At 41.4% G+C, this 23,512-nt stretch overlaps 1 protein-coding gene across 1 annotated transcript in view; it reads right to left on the bottom strand.

The window, feature by feature from the left end:
- The window catches only part of cacna2d3a (calcium channel, voltage-dependent, alpha 2/delta subunit 3a), a 629,699-nt gene that overhangs the window by 137,621 nt on the left and 468,566 nt on the right, over positions 1-23,512 (bottom strand). The window contains exons 14-18 of the mRNA XM_034172543.1: positions 6,647-6,718; positions 6,234-6,314; positions 4,486-4,560; positions 2,804-2,887; positions 2,635-2,706 (exon numbers count right to left, since the gene is read on the bottom strand). Of these exons, the coding sequence (XP_034028434.1) occupies positions 2,635-2,706; positions 2,804-2,887; positions 4,486-4,560; positions 6,234-6,314; positions 6,647-6,718 (384 nt within the window). The remainder of the gene's footprint in view (positions 1-2,634; positions 2,707-2,803; positions 2,888-4,485; positions 4,561-6,233; positions 6,315-6,646; positions 6,719-23,512) is intronic.

Raw genomic sequence — 23,512 nt, 5'->3', positions numbered from 1 at the left:
GTCAATTAGTTAAATTGGCCATTTTGTGTCTTAAATCCACTTTTCAAAAATTACAATATTCTTACAATAAAACCCTCATTACATTTTCATTATCGGATTATCTTTTTAGATAACTTTAAAAACCATTATCGGACCAATTATCTTCCGATTAATTTTGTCCGGTAATTTTTAGACCAATAAACAAAGTAAACAAAGCTGAACAGCAACAAGCATTTTTAAAATTTAAAATCAGTTCATCATCTACCTGTTAAAAGTTTTGTAACAGATGGACAGTTATACCCTCTGCTAACAGAAGAGAGCTGCTTCTATGAAAAGCATCTCTATGCTCTGTAGACAAAGGTGAAATGGCCAAAAAAAAAAAAAAAAAAATCATTTCCTGTAACACCATACCAATATGCTGGCAATATCACCTAAGTCATCCAGAGGCATACATTTTTAACTTATGGTTCAAATTTTAACCAAACTAATTTTGGACAAGTTATTTAAAATTACTGTCTTGTCTGAAGTTTTATAAAGTGAAAATATCAGATATGTTTTAGTTTTAAAGTAATGTGCTAATTTTTAAGGTTTTGTGAGCACATGCTGTGCCCAATAGTGCATTATGGGTAGGATGATGTAATCTCGACAGGACAATTGCATTTCAGACATTCTGTTCAGGCTCCACGGACAACAGCATTAAACTCTAGTGCCTAAAACTCTCGTGAATATATTCTCTGGGTTTATAGACATTGTTATTGTATTTGCGTTTGTTAAATTCCATGCATTTTAAATGTAGCAGACAGGGATTATCTGGAATTTTGTTTTCAAGGCCTCTACTGCCATCTACTGGCCAGTAGTGTTCATGGCAGTATTCACCCTAAGTACTAAGCATCTGGGCACCAAATCAACTTTTTGGCTTTGCAAATAGCTTTTTTTTTTTTTTTTTTTTTTTTTAATAAATGAAGTTTAAAAACAAAACAAAACAGCAGCAAAAAAATAAATAAATAAAATAACATTACAAGACAGCTCTGCGGTGTTTGCACAGGCACAGTGTGAGTGGTTAGATGCTTGTTGCTCTTCAGCAGCAGGATACCCTCACGACGGCCGACCAGAATAATATCAAACAGGTTTGATTTTCTTTGGACCATACGATCGGTGATCAGGAGATGGTCCTGAGATGTTAAACGTAGCTTGTTACTCCATGTACACTACACGATGCAGGATGCGCGATTAACCTGAAACTCGGTCCAAAAAATTCCTGCATGAAAAAGCATCTTGCACAGTGTAAAGCACGTTTTACAACATTCCCTCCACATGCAAAACATTTTGCAATGACACTTCCAGGGCTCCGTAAAAATGCCTGTTTTTACAAATAAAAAAAATGGAATATTTTACAAAAGCACATTTATCTGTAAACACCAACACACGACAGACGTCACATTAACGTGTTGGTTTACATAATGAATGACTGAACCAATCAGTGTTTAGCAGAGGCACTTTTACCCAGAATCCTTTGTGATCTGTCTGTGTTTGTTACAAAACCTCAGAATTAGTGCATTATTCAACATTAAAAGATATATGCTATATTTTAACTTTGTACAGATGACAGAAAAATGACAGAATTGACATTAATGGAGTTATTCTATTGTTATTAATGTTATTTATAAATCAAAACCATAAGTCAGCATGACTTTATTTTTCAAGACCTCCACCTGACCGGAGGGTTGTGATTGATAGAGATTTGGCTTTATGGCTGTTCTCAGAGTACCTCTATGCTGGGAGCTCTGTAGTAAACAAGCACTTCCAGCAGGGGCAGAATGTTCAAAGACAAAAGTGTGGTCTCATTGTTTTGGTCTGTTGTTACTTTTAATATTACTAGAAGCTATTGTGGCATTAAAACTTAAATTCCTTTGATTAGTAGTTGTAAATGTACCAGAGACAATATTGGAATTTATCGGTTATCTGTAACTTCCGATACATTTCTGGGTGGTTTATTGTTTTATCTTTATCAAAGATAACTTTTCAGTTATCTGATTATCTGTTATCGAAGTTAATTTTTTGGTTATCTGTGCTCACCACTGACTGTCATCAAGTTCACTTTTTTCCTCATCTGAAAGCCATTTCTCCCTCAGAGAAACACATTTGACATTTTATGTACAAGAAAACATTCCTTTTTCTATGGCTAAACAAAAGCTGGTGGGACCACCAACCCACCAATCAAGTCCTCTCCTTGTCTAATGTCAAATTACAGTTAAAGAGTGTAATATTTAAAGCCCACCCACAAATAGCATTTTCAGCACCTAAGAAAAGTACATTTTAGCTCAACGGCTGCTTTTGTTGGATTTTAATCAGGACTGCAGCAACAACAAATATTCTTTCAGAGAAGCTTTGGATTTATTGCTATTCTGTTTAGATATGGTGATCATCAACATCATAAATGGTAGCTAAAGGGCAGCTGGAAAACTATTGTGCAGTCTTAAACGTGCCAAATTTCATCTCCATGCTGTTTGGTGCTGGTGTATTTGTACCCATAAGTTTCATAAATGTACAGTGTGTTTTTAAATATTTATTTTCAATATATTACAAATAATAAGTCTTGTAGATTTGAAAAAAAAAATGTGCTTGTGCAATTGTTTTTTTTTTTTCACTCCTTACCCCTTTGTCAACACTCTTTGTCACCTCCATGGAGAAGGTCCCTGTCTTCCTGTTGACCATGGCATTTCTCAGCTGGCAACACAGAACACAAACCAATCTGCCAAATGAAACTTTTGTTGGGCGCGGTGGTGTGATGATCATCATGGTGGATTTACCGTGATTGTCTCACCGTGTCATCCTTGTCCTCCCATTCCACCTCAGACAAATCCACACTGCTGTAGTTTGGCTTCCTTCTCTTCTTACCATCACCGTACTGGATCCACAGGCCCGTGCAACACAAAAGCATGAAAATGAAACAAAAATACCACACTCACGGTGTGTGTAATAAATAATAATCTGTAATCTAAAAATAATACAGACCCAATTAATTGCACTTAGCGCTTATTTGTAAGGTTAGCCTTGAATATTGAAGAAGATATATGATAATAGTAATACAATTCTCTAATATAAGTCAACAGGTCCATCTATCCATTCATATTTCACCACTTACTGGGGCTACTTCACTGTGGCAGCAGGTTTAGCAAGGTAGCCCAGACATCTCTCCACTGAGACATGCCTTTGATCTCTCTCTGGGGGATCCCAAGGAATTACTAGGCCACATGGGGTATATAATGCTGACATTGCATTTTCAATCTAACCAGAGGTCTCCATTCAATTGAAAAACCTATGAAGGGAGACATTCAGGAGCTATGAAATATGTAAACCAACCTCAACTGGCTCTTTTTAGGTCAAGAAGTTTTTTTTGCTGCTTCAGGATGCTTAACTGCACACTTTTCCCCCAAAAGAGAGTACCATCATCCAGCAAAAGAAACTATTTCAGCTGCTTGCATGTGAGATGAGGGTTGAGGATCCAGACTTAATGTGGTTTAAAAAGCCCTTATGAATCAGCCATGAAGCAATCTTATCACCTCATGTGCTGACAACATGGGAAAACTTGGACCTACCACAACAACAATGTTGGGTATAGAAGTCTTACATGAAGCAATTTGGGTACCATGTCCAAACAATAGGTTTGTATTGCCAAACTGGAATACAAAACCATGTTTTGCCATGTTTTGTGTTTTATCACTTAATATGGAAGAGATGTAAACAATAATATAATGGGATGTAAGATGGGTCGATAATGGAACAAAGGCGTACCTTTACGACCTAACTGTTTGGGCAGGAAAGCCAAAGTACATCACCTATGCTTTATACTAATGTTAAAAGAAGTCAATACACACCAGAGTATTGGGCTTATTAATGAGTTGAATATGAGATTGTGTATTTGTGAGTTACCCTCTTCACTGAATTGTCAGTGAGGACAGCCTCCCACCCCTCATTAGCCATTAAACACTCTTCATTAGAGTCTTTAATTAGACCACAATTAAACCATCCATCTGTGTGTCTCTCTGTTCTCTCATGTCCTCATTGCCTGTGCTCCTCTCATGTCTCCATATCTCACACTATCATCACCGTACATGTTTTCACCTTAATCGGGTTCTTTGCGCTCTTCAATCTGGTTCCCTCCATCTCTGTGCTCTCTCTCCTCTTGTGAGAGGAGCAAGTACAATAGACGCAATCACAGCCATTCAGAGACGACACAGCAAAGGCCTGGAATACATTCACCTCATATCCATACCACCGCCAGCCCATACGAGCACACATGCCCACATTTACGCAGTGACACCGGCAGCTTTCCATGTCAAATGGCACCTCAGAGGAATCAGTGATCAGACATGAAGTTGTACTAATTTCTCTTACATGTACAAACACACATTATCCTAAACCAATGAATAGATTTGAACCCCCATCTGTGTTCTAAAAGGGACTGTTGATGAACACCTCAATGTTGCTGAAAGTAATACTCACAAGTGGTCGCAGATCTGGGTGGGTGAGGATGTAGCCATTGTTGGTGATGGCAAAGGCATATCCGTGAATGCCCAGCTATGAGACCCCACACACACAGAGCAAGAGAGAGAGAGAAAATATACATGACAAATCTGCACCTATTTGTGAATCTGGGCTAATCAAATTCTTTGTAATTTCTGCTGGCAAAAAAACCTCAGTCCCTCTGGTGAAGCTGTTGCTGAACATACCCGTCACAATACAAGAAGACGGCATCATTCATCCATGTCTGAACAAATAACACACTTTGAAATGTCAAAACTTTAAACCTAACTGAGCTTCAGATCCCTCAGCAGAGAAAATCGGCACAGGGAATGTGACATAGGACATCAGGATGCATTAGTGTACACTGTGTATAATTTTCTTGTCATTATTGGACTTCAGGCAGGAACTGTGAATAATCTGTGTCAGAACATTAGCAAAACCTCTTATTTATCTGCTGCTGGATTTGGCATTCAGTTACTGCATGACAGAGTTTGAGCAGCATAAAAGTAGATTTGTGTCAAAAATAAACGAAAATAGGCAAATATATTCTGCAGTGAGGATCCTCTAATCAGAATATTTTAATGAACAGTAAAGTCATAATTGTGTCAAGTCAAAGTAATTTCACGTCAGCATCAGGATAAGTTGAAGGTAGCTAGCTAACTTTGAAATGACCATAAATTTATGCCATTTTATTGGAATCAATATTTTAAAGCTTTTGAGGAAAATCCTTCAATCTAGCAGCATGGTGGCAACACGGTTTGCACTGTTGCATCACAGGATGAAGGTCCCAGGTTCACTTCCAACCTGGTCCTTTCTGTATGGATTTTGCATCTTCTCTTTGTGTTTGCGCATGTTTCGTCTGGGTGTTCCGTCTTCCTCCCGCTTCCAAAGACATGCAGGTTAGGTGAACTGGACACTTTAAATTACGTGAGAGTGAGAGTGTGCAAGTGTTTGACAGTCTCAAAATGTTGGGTCTTGTGACAGATAGCTGTCTTGTCCAGGGTGTACCCCACCTCACGGCCAATGACTGCTGGGATAGAATTTAGCCCGCCCTAAACCCACCCCATAAGGTCTAAAGAGGCATTTCCAGTTATTCACTAGATAGTCAGACAAAGAGTTCAGTTTTTCAAATTTGGATTGTGCCAGTAATTTGACACCAAAGTAAGAACAGCAATGCCCAGATAAATGCATTATGTCCACAAAAGCATGCACACACATTAAATCTGTGCAGGCCCTCACACATTTATACATGGATACTGCAGCCTGAAGTTGATGAGAGTCTATGACCCCCCTGGATGGGACATCAGACCATCACTGTTGTCTCCAGTCAAGGTTGGGACAAATTTACATCTGGATAGAGTGGGACAATGCAGGTCGAGTGTCTTGTCTGAGCAAACAGACAGAGCATGACTGGGAATTGTCCCCACATCCACATATCAGTAGCCCAACTCCAATCCCACTGAGCGATCTGCTCTGTTACGGGGGTGATCTGTTCATTTGCTTGTGTTGTTTCACTGCCTTCACATTCAGGTGCAATGCTGAAGAAATAAAGCATTTTTCAAGCCCCATCATGCGACTCAAAAAACAAACTGATTTAGACATACAGTAATAGAATGCATCTGTGTGTGTGTGTGTGTGTGTTTGCATGTGAGAGAAAGCGAGAGAAAGAGAGAGACAGCGAGAACGTGAGAAGCAGTTCAGCAGACTGTGTGATGTATGAGTGCCACCTTATATTTGGGGATGGTCTTCAGCAGCTCAGAGACGGGGACATCTGTCCCGACCACCCCAAGCAGGATGCCACGGTTCCTCTGGAAGCACACGTGTATGTGAGGATTGTTTCAAAACCTACTTAAAAACAAATATCAATGTAGTCTATTTTCTCAATCAGTAATACTCTTCTGTATATTAATTTACATTTCTTTAGATTAAGCCTAAATTAGCATTCACCAAATACAAAATTAATGAAGCATTATTTTGCAAGTTGGGCATTTATATATTCAATAACATATTTTCAGTTGTGAGCTATGCCCAGTGTAATTATATAGTTTTCAACTGTTTTGTTGGAAAACCCAAGTTAGGGACGGTAACTTGTGTTGATGAGTGAGTGGCAAACTGATACTGTGACATTCTGTGCACTTACTGTCTCATTTTTGGTGCTGAACACTGGCATGGCCACTGTGGTCATTAGAACTGGACCCTGACCATCTTCCAACTGAGTGGGTCATGGGATTGCAGTAATTGAGAGAGAGAGAGAGAGAGAGAGAGAGAGAGAGAGAGAGAGAGAGAGAGAGAGAGAGAGAGAGAGAGAGAAACAGTGATAATACAGGTACATGCATAAGTGCACAACAAAATGTATGGAGTCATGCTAATTACAGGTAATTACTGTATCTGTTGACAGTGAGCAATTATCTGAAAACGCATACCACTTGTTCCTTAAATAGCAACAGGATTTCTGTTGCAGACCTAAACATATCAACTTCCTTGGAGACCCAGAAAACTCCCATGACATGTTTTATTCATATTTTTTATTTGCCTTAAAATGGATTCAGTCACTGCCTGCCTTTGATCTTTTGCAGAATAAGCCTATCCAAAGGCAATGCCTCAAGTTTGGATCTGGGTATCTCCTTTCCCTAATGACTACTAGAATAATTATGATATTTATCTTTCCATCGACTGTCGCTATCCAAACATGATAAGCTTGACAAAAGCTTGTCACTACCAGGAGTAGACTAGGGAAAGATATAAGACTAGGGAAAGAAATGCTGAATGTTGTTCATATATGAGCAACATTTAATGTTTCTTTATGTGCCTTTTTTTTAACTCATACAACAAAATGTGGAAAAAAGTGAAGCACTGTAAATACTTTCAGAATACAATATAGAGCGATAGAGCATCTGGAAAGTATTCACAGCGCTCACTTTTTTCTTCTTTTTTTTTTACAACCTTAAAATGGCATGGACATGATACAATTTGTCACTGAATTCTTCAAAACAAGTCTGAAGCTACAAGATGACTTGAACATCTGACTAGAAAGGGCTCACAGAGCCACAATACCAAAGCCAAAAAGCACAGCCCCTCCGAGATCCATAATTATCCGCTTTCTGGATTTCAGTGTGAAGCAGGTGGTCCTTCAGCAAGCATGGAAGCAACGAGAAGTGCAGTTCAGAGGCAAAAGAGTGTATTTCGACCAAGACTACTCACCTGAGCTCCAGAGAAAAAGAAAGCAGGTATGAGAAGTGATTAAAAAACTCAAAGAGCGTGACACCAAGGCACAAGCGCCATTCCCAGCACAGTTGAAGGTGTTTTTGGACACTGGGGTCAAAACCTTCCCATCACTGTGGGAAGCACAACCAACTCTGAACGACCTGGGAGTGAAAGTACATGTGGAGGAACGTGATATTCTGGAGAGGGAGTTCCACAATAGATGGCGAATTCAAGGAGGACAAGCAAAAACTGAGACTGTTTTGACACCTAAGGAAATCCGAGCCATCATGAAGGCAGCTGACCAACAGGAAGAGTGAGAGAGAATTTTCTCAGGACGTTAGATTTGATTGAAGATTTATAAAAGCATATACATGAAAGGTTAGTGGTGTGACGGTGAACAGTAATTTTATTTCAATATATATAAGCAATAGCAGCTATAAGTTCTGATTATAAATTGGGTGACTGCACACTATTTTCTTTTCTTAACAACTATCATCATCTGGTGTGGGAAGCAGCAGAGACAAGGACTAGATGAGGACTGCTGTTTTCACTGTTGGTGTACCTGTTCCAGGGAGGTACATCTCCCTGCCCATGTTATATCGGGGGTGGAGGGGTTCTTGTGAATTAGACATCATAATGTTTATTTCAAATAACTTCCACCAGTTCTATTGGAAGTTCTGTTTTGTCAATTGTTCGTTCCATGTGTTTCTCGGCAATAATATTATGCAAGTATCATTGACAGGAAATGTACAGGGACTTATCCTACTTTATCACAAAAATGGCAAATATTAAACTGGCTAGTCATAACATAAATGGTCTAAATCATCCTATAAAGCGTAAGAAAATATTGGCACAGTTAAAAAGACTGAATTGCAAATATTTTGTGCCTCATATGAGAACTATAAAAAAAGGGGAGTCGCTATTCTTTGTCATAAATCGCTGTGTTTTACATCAGAAAAGGTTCTTAAAGATAAGAGTGGATGCTGGGTAATGGTTATAGGAACTATTGGTGAAACTACCCGCCACCTCAATACCTGTACTTTTAAATTGCCTCAGGACTTTCAGTAAAGTTTCCAACTCAGCCACATGGGGTATGCAGCCAGTACATTCTGAGTGCCGGTCCCAAGCCCGGATAAATGAGGAGGGTTGCGTCAGGAAGGGCATCCAGCGTAAAACAAGCCAACCCAACTATGCAGACTCAGAATCGAATTTTCCCATACCGGATCGGTCACGGCCCGGGTTAACAACGTCCGCCACCGGTGCTATTGCTCAACAGGGTGCTGGTGGAAATTGGGCTACTGCTGGGCGAAGACGATGAAGAAGAGGAGGAAAACATTGCCACGAACAGCGGGAGAAGAAGAAAACTAGAAGGGTGGAAATGAGAGTGGGGACTTTGAATGTTGGTAGTATGACTGGTAAAGGGAGAGAGCTGGCTGATATGATGGAGAGGAGAAAGGTAGACATATTGTGTGTGCAAGAGACCAAGTGGAAGGGAAGTAAGAGCAGGAGCATCGGCGGTGGGTACAAGTTGTTGTACCATGGTGAGGACAGGAAGAGAAATGGTGTTGGGGTCATTTTAAAGGAAGAGTATGTTAAAAGTGTGTTGGAGGTTAAGCAAGTGTCTGACAGGGTGATGAGTGTGAAGTTGGAAATTGAAGGGGTGATGATGAATATCATCAGTGCATATGCCCCACAGGTAGGTTGTGAGATGGAAAAAGAAGATTTCTGGAGTGTGTTAGATGAGGTGGTGGAGAGTGTGCCCAAGCATGAAAGAGTGGTGATAGGAGCAGACTTCAATGGGCATGTTGGTGAAGGGAACAGAGGTGATGAGGAAGTAATGGGTAGATATGGTATCAAGGATAGGAATGGGGAAGGACAGATGGTAGTTGATTTTGCAAAAAGGATGGAAATGGCTGTGGTGAATACCTACTTTAAGAAAAGGGAGGAGCACAGGGTAACATATAAGAGTGGAGGAAGGTGCACACAGGTGGACTACATTCTTTATAGGAGATGCAAGCTAAAAGAAATCACAGACTGTAAGGTGGTAGCAGGAGAGAGTGTCACTAGACAGCATAGGGTGGCTGTTTGTAGGATGACTTTAGAGGTAAAGAAGAAGAAGAGAGTGAGAGCTCAACAAAGGATCAGATGGTGGAAGCTGAAGGAGGAAGACTGTTGTGTGAAATTTAGCGAGCAGGTGAGAGAAGCACTGGTTGGAGGGGAAGCAATTTTGGACAACTGGAAAAGTAGTGCAGATGTGGTGAGGGAGACAGCTAGGACAGTACTGGGTATGACATCTGGACAGTGGAAGGAAACAAGGAGACTTGGTGGTGGAATGAAGAGGTCCAGGAAAGCATAAGGAGAAAGAGGTTGGCGAAAAAGTTTTGGGATAGTCAGAGAGATGAAGAAAGTAGACAGGAGTACAAGGAGATGCGGCGTAAGGCGAAAAGAGAAGTGGCAAAAGCAAAGGAAAAGGCATATTGTGAGCTGTACAAGAAGTTGAATAGTAAGGAAGGAGAAAAGGACTTGTACTGATTGGCCAGACAAAGGGATAGAGCTGGAAAGGATGTGCAGCAGGTTAGGGTGGTAAAAGATCAATCAATCAATCAATTGTTTTATATAGCGCCAAATCACAACAAACAGTTGCCCCAAGGCGCTTTATATTGTAAGACAAGGCCATACAATAATTATGTAAAACCCCAACGGTCAAAACGACCCCCTGTGAGCAAGCACTTGGCTACAGTGGGAAGGAAAAACTCCCTTTTAACAGGAAGAAACCTCCAGCAGAACAGGCTCAGGGAGGGGCAGTGTTCTGCTGGGACTGGTTGGGGCTGAGGGAGAGAACCAGGAAAAAGACATGCTGTGGAGGGGAGCAGAGATCGATCACTAATGATTAAATGCAGAGTGGTGCATACAGAGCAAAAAGAGAAAGAAACAATGCATCATGGGAACCCCCCAGCAGTCTACGTCTATAGTAGCATAACTAAGGGATGGTTCAGGGTCACCTGATCCAGCCCTAACTATAAGCTTTAGCAAAAAGGAAAGTTTTAAGCCTAATCTTAAAAGTAGAGAGGGTGTCTGTCTCCCTGATCTGAATTGGGAGCTGGTTCCACAGGAGAGGAGCCTGAAAGCTGAAGGCTCTGCCTCCCATTCTACTCTTACAAACCCTAGGAACTACAAGTAAGCCTGCAGTCTGAGAGCGAAGCGCTCTATTGGGGTGATATGGTACTACGAGGTCCCTAAGATAAGATGGGACCTGATTATTCAAAACCTTATAAGTAAGAAGAAGAATTTTAAATTCTATTCTAGAATTAACAGGAAGCCAATGAAGAGAGGCCAATATGGGTGAGATATGCTCTCTCCTTCTAGTCCCCGTCAGTACTCTAGCTGCAGCATTTTGAATTAACTGAAGGCTTTTTAGGGAACTTTTAGGACAACCTGATAATAATGAATTACAATAGTCCAGCCTAGAGGAAATAAATGCATGAATTAGTTTTTCAGCATCACTCTGAGACAAGACCTTTCTGATTTTAGAGATATTGCGTAAATGCAAAAAAGCAGTCCTACATATTTGTTTAATATGCGCATTGATGATATATCCTGATCAAAAATGACTCCAAGATTTCTCACAGTATTACTAGAGGTCAGGGTAATGCCATCCAGAGTAAGGATCTGGTTAGACACCATGTTTCTAAGATTTGTGGGGCCAAGTACAATAACTTCAGTTTTATCTGAGTTTAAAAGCAGGAAATTAGAGGTCATCCATGTCTTTATGTCTGTAAGACAATCCTGCAGTTTAGCTAATTGGTGTGTGTCCTCTGGCTTCATGGATAGATAAAGCTGGGTATCATCTGCGTAACAATGAAAATTTAAGCAATACCGTCTAATAATACTGCCTAAGGGAAGCATGTATAAAGTGAATAAAATTGGTCCTAGCACAGAACCTTGTGGAACTCCATAATTAACTTTAGTCTGTGAAGAAGATTCCCCATTTACATGAACAAATTGTAATCTATTAGACAAATATGATTCAAACCACTGCAGCGCAGTGCCTTTAATACCTATGGCAGATGGTACCTATGAAAAGATGCACATGGTAATGTGCTGACAAGTGAGGAGTGTGTGCTGAGAACATGGAGGGAATATTTTGAAGAGCTGATGAAGAGAGAAAAGGCTGGATGATGTGGTGAGAGTAAATCAGGAAGTACAAGAGATTAGCAAGGAAGAAGTGAGGGCTGCTATGAAGAGGATGAAGAGTGGAAAGGCAGTTGGTCCAGATGACATTCCAGTGGAGGCATGGAAATGTCTAGGAGAGATGGCAGTAGAGTTTCTAACCAGATTGTTTAATAAAATCTTGGAAAGTGAGAGGATGCCTGAGGAGTAGAACAAGGGTGATGTGCAGAGCTGCAGTAACTACAGAGGCATAAAGCTGATCAGCCACAGCATGAAGTTATGGGAAAGAGTAGTAGAAGCTAGGCTTAGAAAACAGGTGAAGATCTGTGAGCAGCAATATGGTTTCATGCCGAGAAAGAGCACTACGGATGCAATGTCTGCTCTGAGAATACTGTTGGAAAAGTACAGAGAAGGACAGAAAGAGTTACACTGTGTGTTTGTGGACTTAGAAAAAGCTTATGATAGGGTGCCAAGAGAAGAGTTGTGGTATTGCATGAGGAAGTCTGTAGTGGCAGAGAAGTATGTTAGGGTAGTGCAGGACATGTACAAGAATAGTGTTACAGCGGTGAGATGCGCAGTCGGAATGACTGACTCCTTCAAGGTGGAGGTGGGATTACACCAAGGATCAACTCTGAGTCCTTTCTTGTTTGCATTGGTGATGGACAGGTTGACGGATGAGATCAGACAGGAGTCCCCATGGACTATGATGTTTGCAGATGACATTGTGATCTGTAGTGAGAGTAGAGAGCAAGTTGAGTCTAGTCTGGAGAAGTGGAGATATGCTTTGGAGAGAAGGGGAATGAAAGTCAGTAGAAGCAAGACTGAGTACATGTGTGTGAATGAGAGGGAGCCCGGTGGAATAGTGCAGTTACAAGGAGTAGAAGTGGTGAAAGTAGATGAGTTTAAATATTTGGGGTCAACTGTTCAAAGTAATGGAGAGTGTAGTAGAGAGGTGAAGAAGAGAGTGCAGGCAGGGTGGAGTGGGTGGAGAAAGGTGGCAGGAGTGATTTGTGACCGAAGAATATCAGCAAGAGTGAAGGGGAAAGTTTACAAAACAGTAGTGAGACCAGCTATGTTGTATGGTTTAGAGACAGTGGCACTAACAAAAAGACAGGAGGCAGAGCTGGAGGTGGCAGAGCTGAAGATGTTGAGATTCTCTTTGGGAGTGACAAGAATGGACAAGATTAGGAATGAACATATCAGAGGGACATCTCAGGTGGGACAGTTTGGAGACAAAGTCAGAGAGGCGAGATTGAGATGGTTTGGACATGTGCAGAGGAGGGACCCAGGGTATATAGGGAGAAGGATGCTGAGGATGGATCCACCAGGCAGGAGGTGAAGAGGGAGACCAAAGAGGAGGTTCATGGATGTGCTGAGAGAGGACATGCAGGTGGTTGGTGTGACAGAGGAAGATACAGAGGACAGGGTGAGATGGAAACGATTGATCTGCTGTGGCGACCCCTAACGGGAACAGCCGAAAGACAAAGAAGAAGATGAAGATTTTCAGTAAAGTTTCCGGATATAAAGTATATGAATCCAAATCTGAAGCCATGATGATTAAGGGAACTTGGCCTGTGGAGCTGTTGCACAAAGTTAAATTTAACTGGTCTCCTCAAGGATTTCGATACTTAGGTATTATAATAACCACAGATCCCTCTCAACTATACAAAGAAAATATTGGAAAAGTAATCACTCAGATCAAAAAAGATTTAGAAAGATGGGAAGTATTACCTCTATCACTCTTTGGGAGAGTGGAAACCATCAGAATGAATGTACTCCCACGATTGCTATATCTGTTCATGTCACTTCCTATTATGATTCCTGCCACTACATTTAAAAATATATAAAAAAAAATGTCTTCTTCCTTTATTTGGCAAAAGAAAAAAAACCCAGGATTAAATTCTTTCAGCTGACCAGTAGTAAAGAAAATGGAGGTCTAATCTACCTAACCAAAAATTATACTACTGGGCAGCACAATTAAGGAGTGCCATGTAGTGGATAAAACAAAGTGAAGAGACAACCTGGTTAACTCTGGAACAAAGTTCAATCTCTGAAATTCCATTGCAAGCTCTGCTTTTTAGTTCGACTGAAATTTGGAACAAAAACAAAATTACAAACTCTTGGATGAGATGTACCCACAAAGTATTAAATACTATACGGAAAAAAAAAAATAAGAGCCCCACTATCAATGTCCAGGGCAACAAGGATAATTGATATTTTAGACTTCTTACCTGTGAAAACTGATTCAAGATTCAAAGAGTGGAAAGATAAAGGCCTAACAGTTTTAAATGACTTATTTGAAGGAGAAATTATGTTATCCTTTAACAAACTACAAGAAAAATTTGATTTGTTGAGGAGATGAGGAGTTATCTGATGTCACACAAAGAATGGTCCTCTCTTAAAATGCAAGCTAATGACTTAGAGGTTTTCTTAATTCAATCCTACAAAAAAGGAAGATATGAAAAACTAGTGTCAAATTTGTACAGATGTCTTCAATCACTTTTTAAGGGGGGCTCTCCAGAGATAAAGGAAAAGTGGGAGCTTGAAATGAATGTGGTAATTGATGACCAGGTCTGGGAGCAAATCTGTGAAAATGCTCACAAAGTTACTAGTAGTCCAACTTGGAAAGAATTTGCATGGAAAGTAAATTTAAGATATTTTAAAACTCCACTTATTATTTCTAAATTTGACAAATCTAAGACAAACAAATGCTGGAGACAATGTGGACAAATTGCAGATCACACACGTGTTCTGGGATTGTCCAAAATTAACCCCTTAACGCCCATCGTCGCATATATGCTACAATCTCTGACTCAAATATGCAACTTACCAAATTGACCTGTATGCCCGTTGTCACAAATTTGCAACATACCATCATTATTATTATAACATTATATCATAAAGTCATTACCAGAATACCCAATATTACTATCTAGTTTTTGTGCAAAAGTGAAATTAATAATCTCAACATTATTTACCATCTACTTAAAGGCAAAAACACACACAAAACATTTTTTTATATACAGCTATATAAATTCAGGCGTTAAGGGGTTAAAAATATTCTGGGAGGGAATTAGGCATGAAATTTCTAAAATTTTGCAGATTTATATCGACTGGGATCCAAAGGTGTTTGCCTTCGGAGTGCTCCCCTGTGACTACTTAAATAGAAATCATGTGCACTTATTCAGTATTTTTTTGTTGGTGGCAAAGAAAATGATTAGTACTTTATGGTTGAAACCACTGCCCCCTACTCTTGCACAATGGAAAGAAAGAGTAACTAAAGTGTATACGATGGAAAAAATAACAGCAAGCCTCAATTTAACCATGGACCAATTCGAAAAAAGATGGAAACCAGTGAAAAATCATTTGGGATTGACATGATAAGATGAACAATATTGATGTACTTACACTACTTGATTTTTACTTGTTTCATTTCCTGGTAATTTATTTTTACGTCATTGTTGCCGAGAGGTTCTTTAACTTTACATTATTATTTATGTAACACTTTTTGTTTTTGTTTTTGACTATTAAGACATTTCTGGATAAGAATTTGAGCTTCTTACTCTACAAATGTACATATGTAGGAACAACTGTAAAGCTTGAAATAAGAATGTGAATAAACATTTTGTTAAAAAAAAACAAAAAAGATAACTTTTCAGTTAGCTGATTACCAGTTATTGAAGCTAATTTTTTGGTTCGCTGTGCCCACCACTGGTAATACCGCAGTGTTACATTCTGTCACATTCTGAATGAGGCTAATTGTCTCCACACACACACACACACACACACACACACACACACACACACACACACACACACACACACACACACACACACACACACACACACACACACACACACACACACACACACACACATATTCGTCCAACCGTCAGTTGCTGAACAATTCAGATCACTCCAGTTTACTCCTAAAAATCCACACCAGAAGAACTTTGTGACTGCATGCTTAGTTGGGCTCTGTGCCATGGAGTGGCACAGAGAGGAAGGGAGACAGCCAGAGAGCCAGATGTGTGATGCCACACAGCTCTTGTCTCACGTGTTTTCCCACATATCAGGTGCAGGAGGTGGAACACCTGCAGGAGTGCGCTGTGGAGCATTGGAACAAAACTTTTAGCCAACTTGGCGTCACTGTCCTCCTTTAACATACTGCAGCAATGAAACTGAATGTGGTGCAGCAGGCTTTAATTGTGTGCATGTCAGAGAAGAACATTGTCACGCTCTATTAAGGATCACCACTAATCAAGACGGATCAACACACTGAGTTGTAACCTCCATGACATGATGCGAAATGAGGGTGGTGTGTGACATTCGTGGAAGATTTTTTTGACAGCCAAAAACATGCTCCACAAAAATCACAAATATCACAAACCAACACGCACTATTAAGAAACCTATTCAGATGTGTTAAGTTACATTAAGAATGTCAGGAATGTTCCCAGAATGACGCACATATGACTTTCGTAATGTGTCTTGCCTATGTGTAAATGCAGCACAAAAGAGCAAAGCAAGCAATTGGAGGCTTGTTTTTGTGAGTGGTTCACCTTCCTTTGTGCAGAGATTTTGAAGATAGGAAATAAAAAGGGGGCATTCTGTGGCTACCTGAGTGAAGTATTACTTGTGAGTGAAAGGTCATAAGAAAACAAGAATTGCGTTCCAAGTGAGCTGATCCTGCATACAAGCTTAATGAAATTTCAAAAGAACATGTGGCTTCATAAACAAGACTGCACCATGAACAGACAATAACGCTACATAAGTTGCATGAAATCAAAGCTCTTTAAGCCATCCAAGGATTTTGCCACAATATGAATATTTTTAGTGAAATTATACTGTTGTATACTTGCAGGGTGCAGAGATTTTCCTTACCACACTCCATTCCTACAGAAAACCTACTGATGGATGTGAGTAGATCAAAATGTGGAACTTTTTAAATGCAAAGTTAGAACTGATCTTTTTCTATGGTTTATAGTAAATTTGTATTGCTATATTGTTTTATATAAAATTTTGTTGTTTTTGTTGTTTCTGTCACTTTGATTTCTTTCATGTTGCTAGCGAAGGTACTCATCTTACCCAAGTGATGAGTACTAGCCTAGTTTTAAGCATTTTAAATTTGCATGTGTTTCTTTATATGCAGTGTCTATAAATAAACTACAGCACACTTTATTCTAGCTTGTTCAGTTTTTAAAAGTGCTGTATGATTGTGCTAAAATGACAAAAGTTGAGCTGTTTTCTAATGGTGTTAAAGGCCCCTTCACACATAGTATGAATAAATACAACTCAGGGCGACTCACGGCTAAACAGCTCATATGAGCAAATCACGAAAACATCACGCTGATGGGCAGGCATGCACAATCCCGGTGCGACGATTCATGCACGCGATGGTGTCTTTCGAGCAGGAACACAGTGCAAGCAGCTGCACCACATCACGCCGCTGATGTGGAGAACAATAAAATAAAAACCAGCTGTATAATTAGTTAACATCACTGGGTTGATATAAATAATACATAGAAGGGGGCGCAATACAGAACCCTGTGGTTAAATAACCCTGGTAAAAAAAAAAAAAAAAAATCACTCATGGGATTCAAACATGTAAGATCTGATTATCAGACAGAAACTTTACCACTGAGCTACCACCACTGTCCTGTGAAAGGTACAGGAAAATACCTGATATCAAGAAGGACTTGGACGTATTTAGAAAAAATAAAACCACACGCCATATAAAACACCGCATTTTATTGAATCCCTCTCATCAAGTGGACAATGCAAGTATGATCCATTTGTTCCTCTGTAGATGACCAATGGTCACAGTCATACAGTCATGAAATGACATGAATGAGAAGCAGGGCGCTCTTATGTCCACAGCGGCTGGCGGCCTGTCCGGCCGTCCCCGCTCACATGCCCTGCCCAACACGCGTGTCTTGTGGATGGCGCGCTACAGGACTGACACTGCATCATGTGGAACAGAGCTCACGTCGGTCAGGTGACATTCAGCCGCTGGTGTGTGCAAATAGTTGTAGCAACAGGTGTACAAGGCAGCTATGATTTTACATGTTTTGCATATGATTCCTGCTTCATGTGCGATTCATGCACAATTCGACCATATTCGTACTGTGTGTGAAGGGGCCATAAAATATTTATCATCCATTTTGATTACTGCATTTTTCATGTGACTTTATTGTATTGACTTAGAATAATTACTGCCATGATTCCACACACTCAGTTAAAGTAGGTGGAGGTATGCACCTCTAAAGGTGGTTTGCAATCTGCTGAAAAACACAAAGAGGAAGTTTTATTTGTATTTATTTATAAATAACATAATTTTCCAACTATGGCTGACAGTGTGACCAAGGCGAGCGCCTTAAAGCAGTGATTCATACAACCCAGTCTCGCGCTTTTTTGTGCTCACAAAATGAGTCACAGTTTTGTGATGTGTTTTTCATTTTACTATTTCTAACCTTACCCCTTCCCCTATCCCTAACCATAACCTAACCCTCTCCCTTCCCCTAATGATAACCCCCACAGAACCCCAAGTGTCACCCTGCATTTTGTGACAATATCACAAACTAATAGTTTACTTTTTGTGATGCCATCACAAATTGGTGTGAGATTGGGTTGGATTCATGATGGATTTAATTGTTTGCGTGTCTTGGAAACAACATCATCTTTGAAAAGTTGGCAACATCTTGTAGCATACTGCTAACAGCTAATATTAGCATGATGGAATGCTCCTTTGTAAGCTCATCACTCATCATCACTCATCTTCAACTGCTTTTCCAGGTTCGGGTCGCGGGGGCAACAGCTCCAGCAGGGGACCCCAGACTTCCCTTTCCCATGCCACATTGACCACCTCTGACTGGGGGATCCCGAGGTGTTCCCAGGCCAGTGTGGAGCTATAATCTCTCCACCTAGTCCTGGGTCTTCCCCGGGGTCTCCTCCCAGATGGATGTGCCTGGAACACCTCCGTTGGGAGGCATCCAGGAGGCATCCTTACCAGATGCCCAAACCACCTCAGCTGGCTCCTTTCAACATGAAGGAGCAGCGACTCTACTACGAGCTCCCCACGGATGACCGAACTTCTCACCCTATCTCTAAGGGAGACACCAGCCACCCTCCTGAGGAAGCCCATTTCGGTACCCGCGATCTAGTTCTTTCGGTGATGACACAACACTCATGACCATAGGTGAGAGTAGGAACGAAGATTGACCAGTAGATCGAGAGCTTCGCCTTTTCGGTCAGCTTTCTTTTCATCACAACAGTACAGTAGAGCGAATGCAATACTGCCCCTGCTGCGCCAATCTCATGCTCCCTCATCCCCTCACTTGTGAACAAGACCCCGAGGTACTTGAATTCCTTCACTTGGAGCAAGGCATCGATATCCTGTCTATGAATATCACAAACAAGATTGGTGACAAGGCGTAGCCCTGGCAGAGACCAACCTCCACTGGAAACGATTCTAACTTACTGCCGAGCACCCGAACACAGCGAGTACAGAGATTGGATGGCCTTGAGAAGGGACCCCCTCACTCCATACTCCTGCAGCACCTCCCACAGTATCTCCCAGGGTACCTGATCATACGCCTTCTCCAAGTCCACAAAACACATGTGGACTGGGTAAGATTACTTCCAGGCACCCTTCAGGATCCTTGTGAGAGTAAAGAGCTGGTCACTTGTTCCACGACCAGGACGGAACCCACATTGTTCATCTTCAATCAGAGGTTTGACTATCGGCCGAACCCTCCTTTCCAGTACCCTGGAGTAGACATTACCAGGGAGTAGTGTGATGCCCCTGTAGTTGGCACACACTTATGGTCCCCTTTTGTAAATATGGGGGCCACCACCCCAGTTTGCCACTCCTTAGGCAATGTCCCAGACCTCAACGCAGTGTTGAAGAGACATCTCATCCAAGACAATCCCTCCACACCCAGAGCGTTCAGCATTTCTGGACGAATCTCATCAACCCCCTGGGGCCTTGACACTGCAGAGTTGTTTCACTACCTCAGTGACTTCCACTGCGGAAATTGATGAAAATCCTCCATCAGCTTCCAGCTCTACCCCTACTATAGAGGGCGCTCTGGTCTGATGCAGGAGTTCCTCAAAGTGTTGCTTCCCACGCCAGATTACTTCCTCAGTTGAGGTCAACAGAGTCCCATCCTTACTGTAGACAGCTTGGATGATTCTCCATTTCACCTCCTGAGGTGCCTCACGGTCCTCCACCTTGGTGCGGACCGAAAGTCCTTCTCCATGGTTGCTCCGAACTCCTCCCACACCCGCTGCTTTGCCTCCCCCACAGAAGAGGCTGCTGCCCTTTGGGCCCGTTGGTACCTTGCAACTGCCTCCGGAGTCCTCTGAGATAGCATATCCCGGAAGGACTCCTTCAGTCGGATGGTTTCCCTGACCACCGGTGTCCACCACAGTGTTCGAGGAATGCCGCCCCGTGAGGCACCTAAGACCTTCAGGCCACAGCTCCCCGCTGCAGCTTCAGCAATGGAAACTTTGAACATTGCCCATTCTGATTCAATGCCCCCAACCTTGACAGGGATGCTAGACAAGCTCTGCGGGAGGTGTGAGTTGAAGATCTGTCAGACAGTGGGCTCCTCCAGACATTCCCAGTTCACCCGCACTATCTGTTTGGGCTTACCAGGTCTGTCCAAAGTCCTCCCCCACCCTCTGATCCAACTCCGCCAGATGGTGATTAGTTGACAGCTCTGCCCCTCTCTTCACCCGAGTGTCCAGAACATGCAACCTCAAATCAGATGATATGATCACAAAATCTATCATTGATCTTCGGCCTAGGGTGCTCTGGTACTATGTACACTTATGAGCATCCTTATGTTCGAACATGGTGTTCATTATGGACAGTCCATGACTACCACAGAAGTACAATAACAAACGACCATTCAGGTTTAGATCAGGGAGGCCATTCCTCCCAATCACACCTCTCCAGGTGTCTGTCATTGCCCACATGTGCATTGAAGTCCCCCAGCAGAACAATGGAGTCCCCCACTGGAGCCCCATACAGGACTCCATTCAGGGACTCCAACAAGGCCGAATACTCCAAAATGCTGTTCAGTGCATATGCACAAATAAAGTCAGAGTACCCCCACCCCCCGCCACCCGAAGCCGCAAGGAGGCAACCCTCTCGTCTACTGGAGTGAACTCCAATGTAGCGGCGCTCAGCTGGGAATTCACAAACCTCTCCACCACGATAAGGTGATGGTTCCCGGAGGTGCAATTAATTTAATTAGCAGATCATCTGAGAAGCATGAGTTCCAGTTTTTGGTGGCGGTATACACATATAGAACACCAATGTTCGCATGTGTTCGCCTTCACTGCGGACACCCATACAGAAGCACAGAACCACTGCGGGCACACAGAGCCAATCAGATAAAGCCATTTATAGAAAGGATTGATTTTTATGTGTGGCTATACAATTGACTGCGTGAAGCACATGAAATGTAATAATCTGAAAGTACTGCACAAGTACAAGATACAGGCAACAACTTACCATACTGTTCTTCTGTTTTGGAGATGCCACTCTCCACTAAGTTCATACAAGACAACTGTAGGTAAGTGGCATGTTCTTCTGCTTCCAACAGCCACAAATCTTTAAAAATCAAGCTCTGGTTGAAAAAGCCCAGAGTTCCTTTGAAGTAAACATAACCTGCCTTCTGCACATTCCGTCATTTCCAGCCCTTTGACGTCAGTAGTAAAACATAATGACAGGAAACTGCTGCCATCAAAGCTGACTCTCTCACACACTGACAGCAGGAGAATTGGTGCCCTGGCTGGTAATAGCAATTCCTGACACACTACTGGACATCAAAAACAGAACAAAGCATGCTTAAGTACAGCCCCTAACAATGGGCAGGCTTGCTGCTGCAAAATGGGATCGATCAAAGGACAAGAAACTAGCAACGTGTCATCTAAAAATACACAATCTATTTCCAAGCTTGGGTGTATTGCATCATATATCATTATTTTGTGAACATGTGGACTGATATTTATCATTTACTCCCGTGAACTGTCATGCAGTAGCCCCTCTAAAGTTGCACTGCTGCACATGGACATTAATATAAGATGCTGTATATTTGTATTACTGAGCAACTGGTGACATTCAGGTCTCCACAACTGCACTTAAAAACAACAAATTGTAATTAAGCTGATAATATGAGCTGTACAGAGAAAGACAGTCAGTAAATTGGTCTCAGTCACATCTCACAACTAGGAAAGGAACAAACACATCCTGATCATGGGGGGATTTGACCTTTAATACTCTGTTTCATTATCCAAAAAACAGAAGAGGTCACACTTCATTTGATCACAAACTTGAACCCGCCAGCATGTCTCAACTCCCCAAGGGGAATACTTAGTATCTGGAGTTGGTCTCATATAGAACCCACAACCTCTAATTCAAGGTCAGAACCCATCAAACATTTTGGGCTGATTACACTTTATCGCTGCCCCTGTCCTGTGGTGTTTTCTGTATCAGTAAGTGCAAATAAAGTGTGAATAAAATAGAACTTTATTTTATGCACTTGGGGATATACATTCAGGTTCATTAGTATTTGGACACTGGCACAATTTTTGTCATCGTCGATTTTTAGTGTAAGTAAAGCCTCACTCACAACCCATCATAAGTGCTGCTACCAGGCAGTCTGTGGGGTGAAAAAAGGCAAAACCATGCCTGAGACTTGTCTTGTGCATGTGTTCATTGCCATAGAAGGTTGCAGACTGCCTGTGGAGGTTTTTTAGCCCTCTGGTCCGAGGGCATTTTTTGGACAGTTCACTCACCTGGCATAAATGTTTTATTATTGCTGTTAACAGCTCTCCCTGCATTCCACAATCAAGTTTTATGTCTATTTTTTTCAGGACAACCTGTGCTTTCAGAATATATATGCTTTTGTTGTGTTTTATAAGTGTAATAAAGGTTTACAAACAAAAATAAAGAAAAAAGTAAAGCGGAAAATAATTTTCCTCACACATTTATTCAAAACACACAACAAACTATAATAAACAACAGTCTTGACACTTTATAAAGGTAATTTGAGGTCTTGTGTGAATGACTGTACAACAAAAAGGTTCAAACAATAAACACAAATGCACATTTTGAACAATATATACAAAATGGTCTATGCGTTTTTTGTCTTCATCTCAAAGCAATTTCTGTCTGCTATTACACAAAGGTTACATCACAAACGTCTACTTCTACTCTGTTTTGGACTGTTCTGTGCTGCTCCTAAAGCAGTTTTCATTCACACTTTGGTGCACTTTGGTTCCTTACAGTCTGAGGAGTGGCCCTCCCCCTTGCCCCATTGATATGGTAAACAAGTGCTTTATGCTGAGAAAGCAACAGAGTTATCCAGTAACATTCACATGCAACTTAGTGGAGCAATCCTGACAGTTACACACTCTTTGTTTGAGCACATGAGATTGTCATCAGAGGCTCTCCGTCTGTTCCGTCTGCTTTCACTGATCACTGTGAGTAATGGCGCAGGGTGCACTGAGTATGTACTAATAGTATGTACTCATTGGAGCACCCAGGGGGCTATTCAAACGGGCCAACTAGTAACATATCACTCCTGAAAATGATCTTTGGCTTTTCACGTGAGGTAAAT

Source organism: Thalassophryne amazonica, chromosome 6 (genome assembly GCF_902500255.1).
Source record: "Thalassophryne amazonica chromosome 6, fThaAma1.1, whole genome shotgun sequence".
Classification (NCBI taxonomy): Eukaryota; Metazoa; Chordata; class Actinopteri; order Batrachoidiformes; family Batrachoididae; genus Thalassophryne; species Thalassophryne amazonica.
Note: the sequence above shows the minus strand (reverse complement) of the source record. Positions and strands in the feature narration are given on the sequence as shown.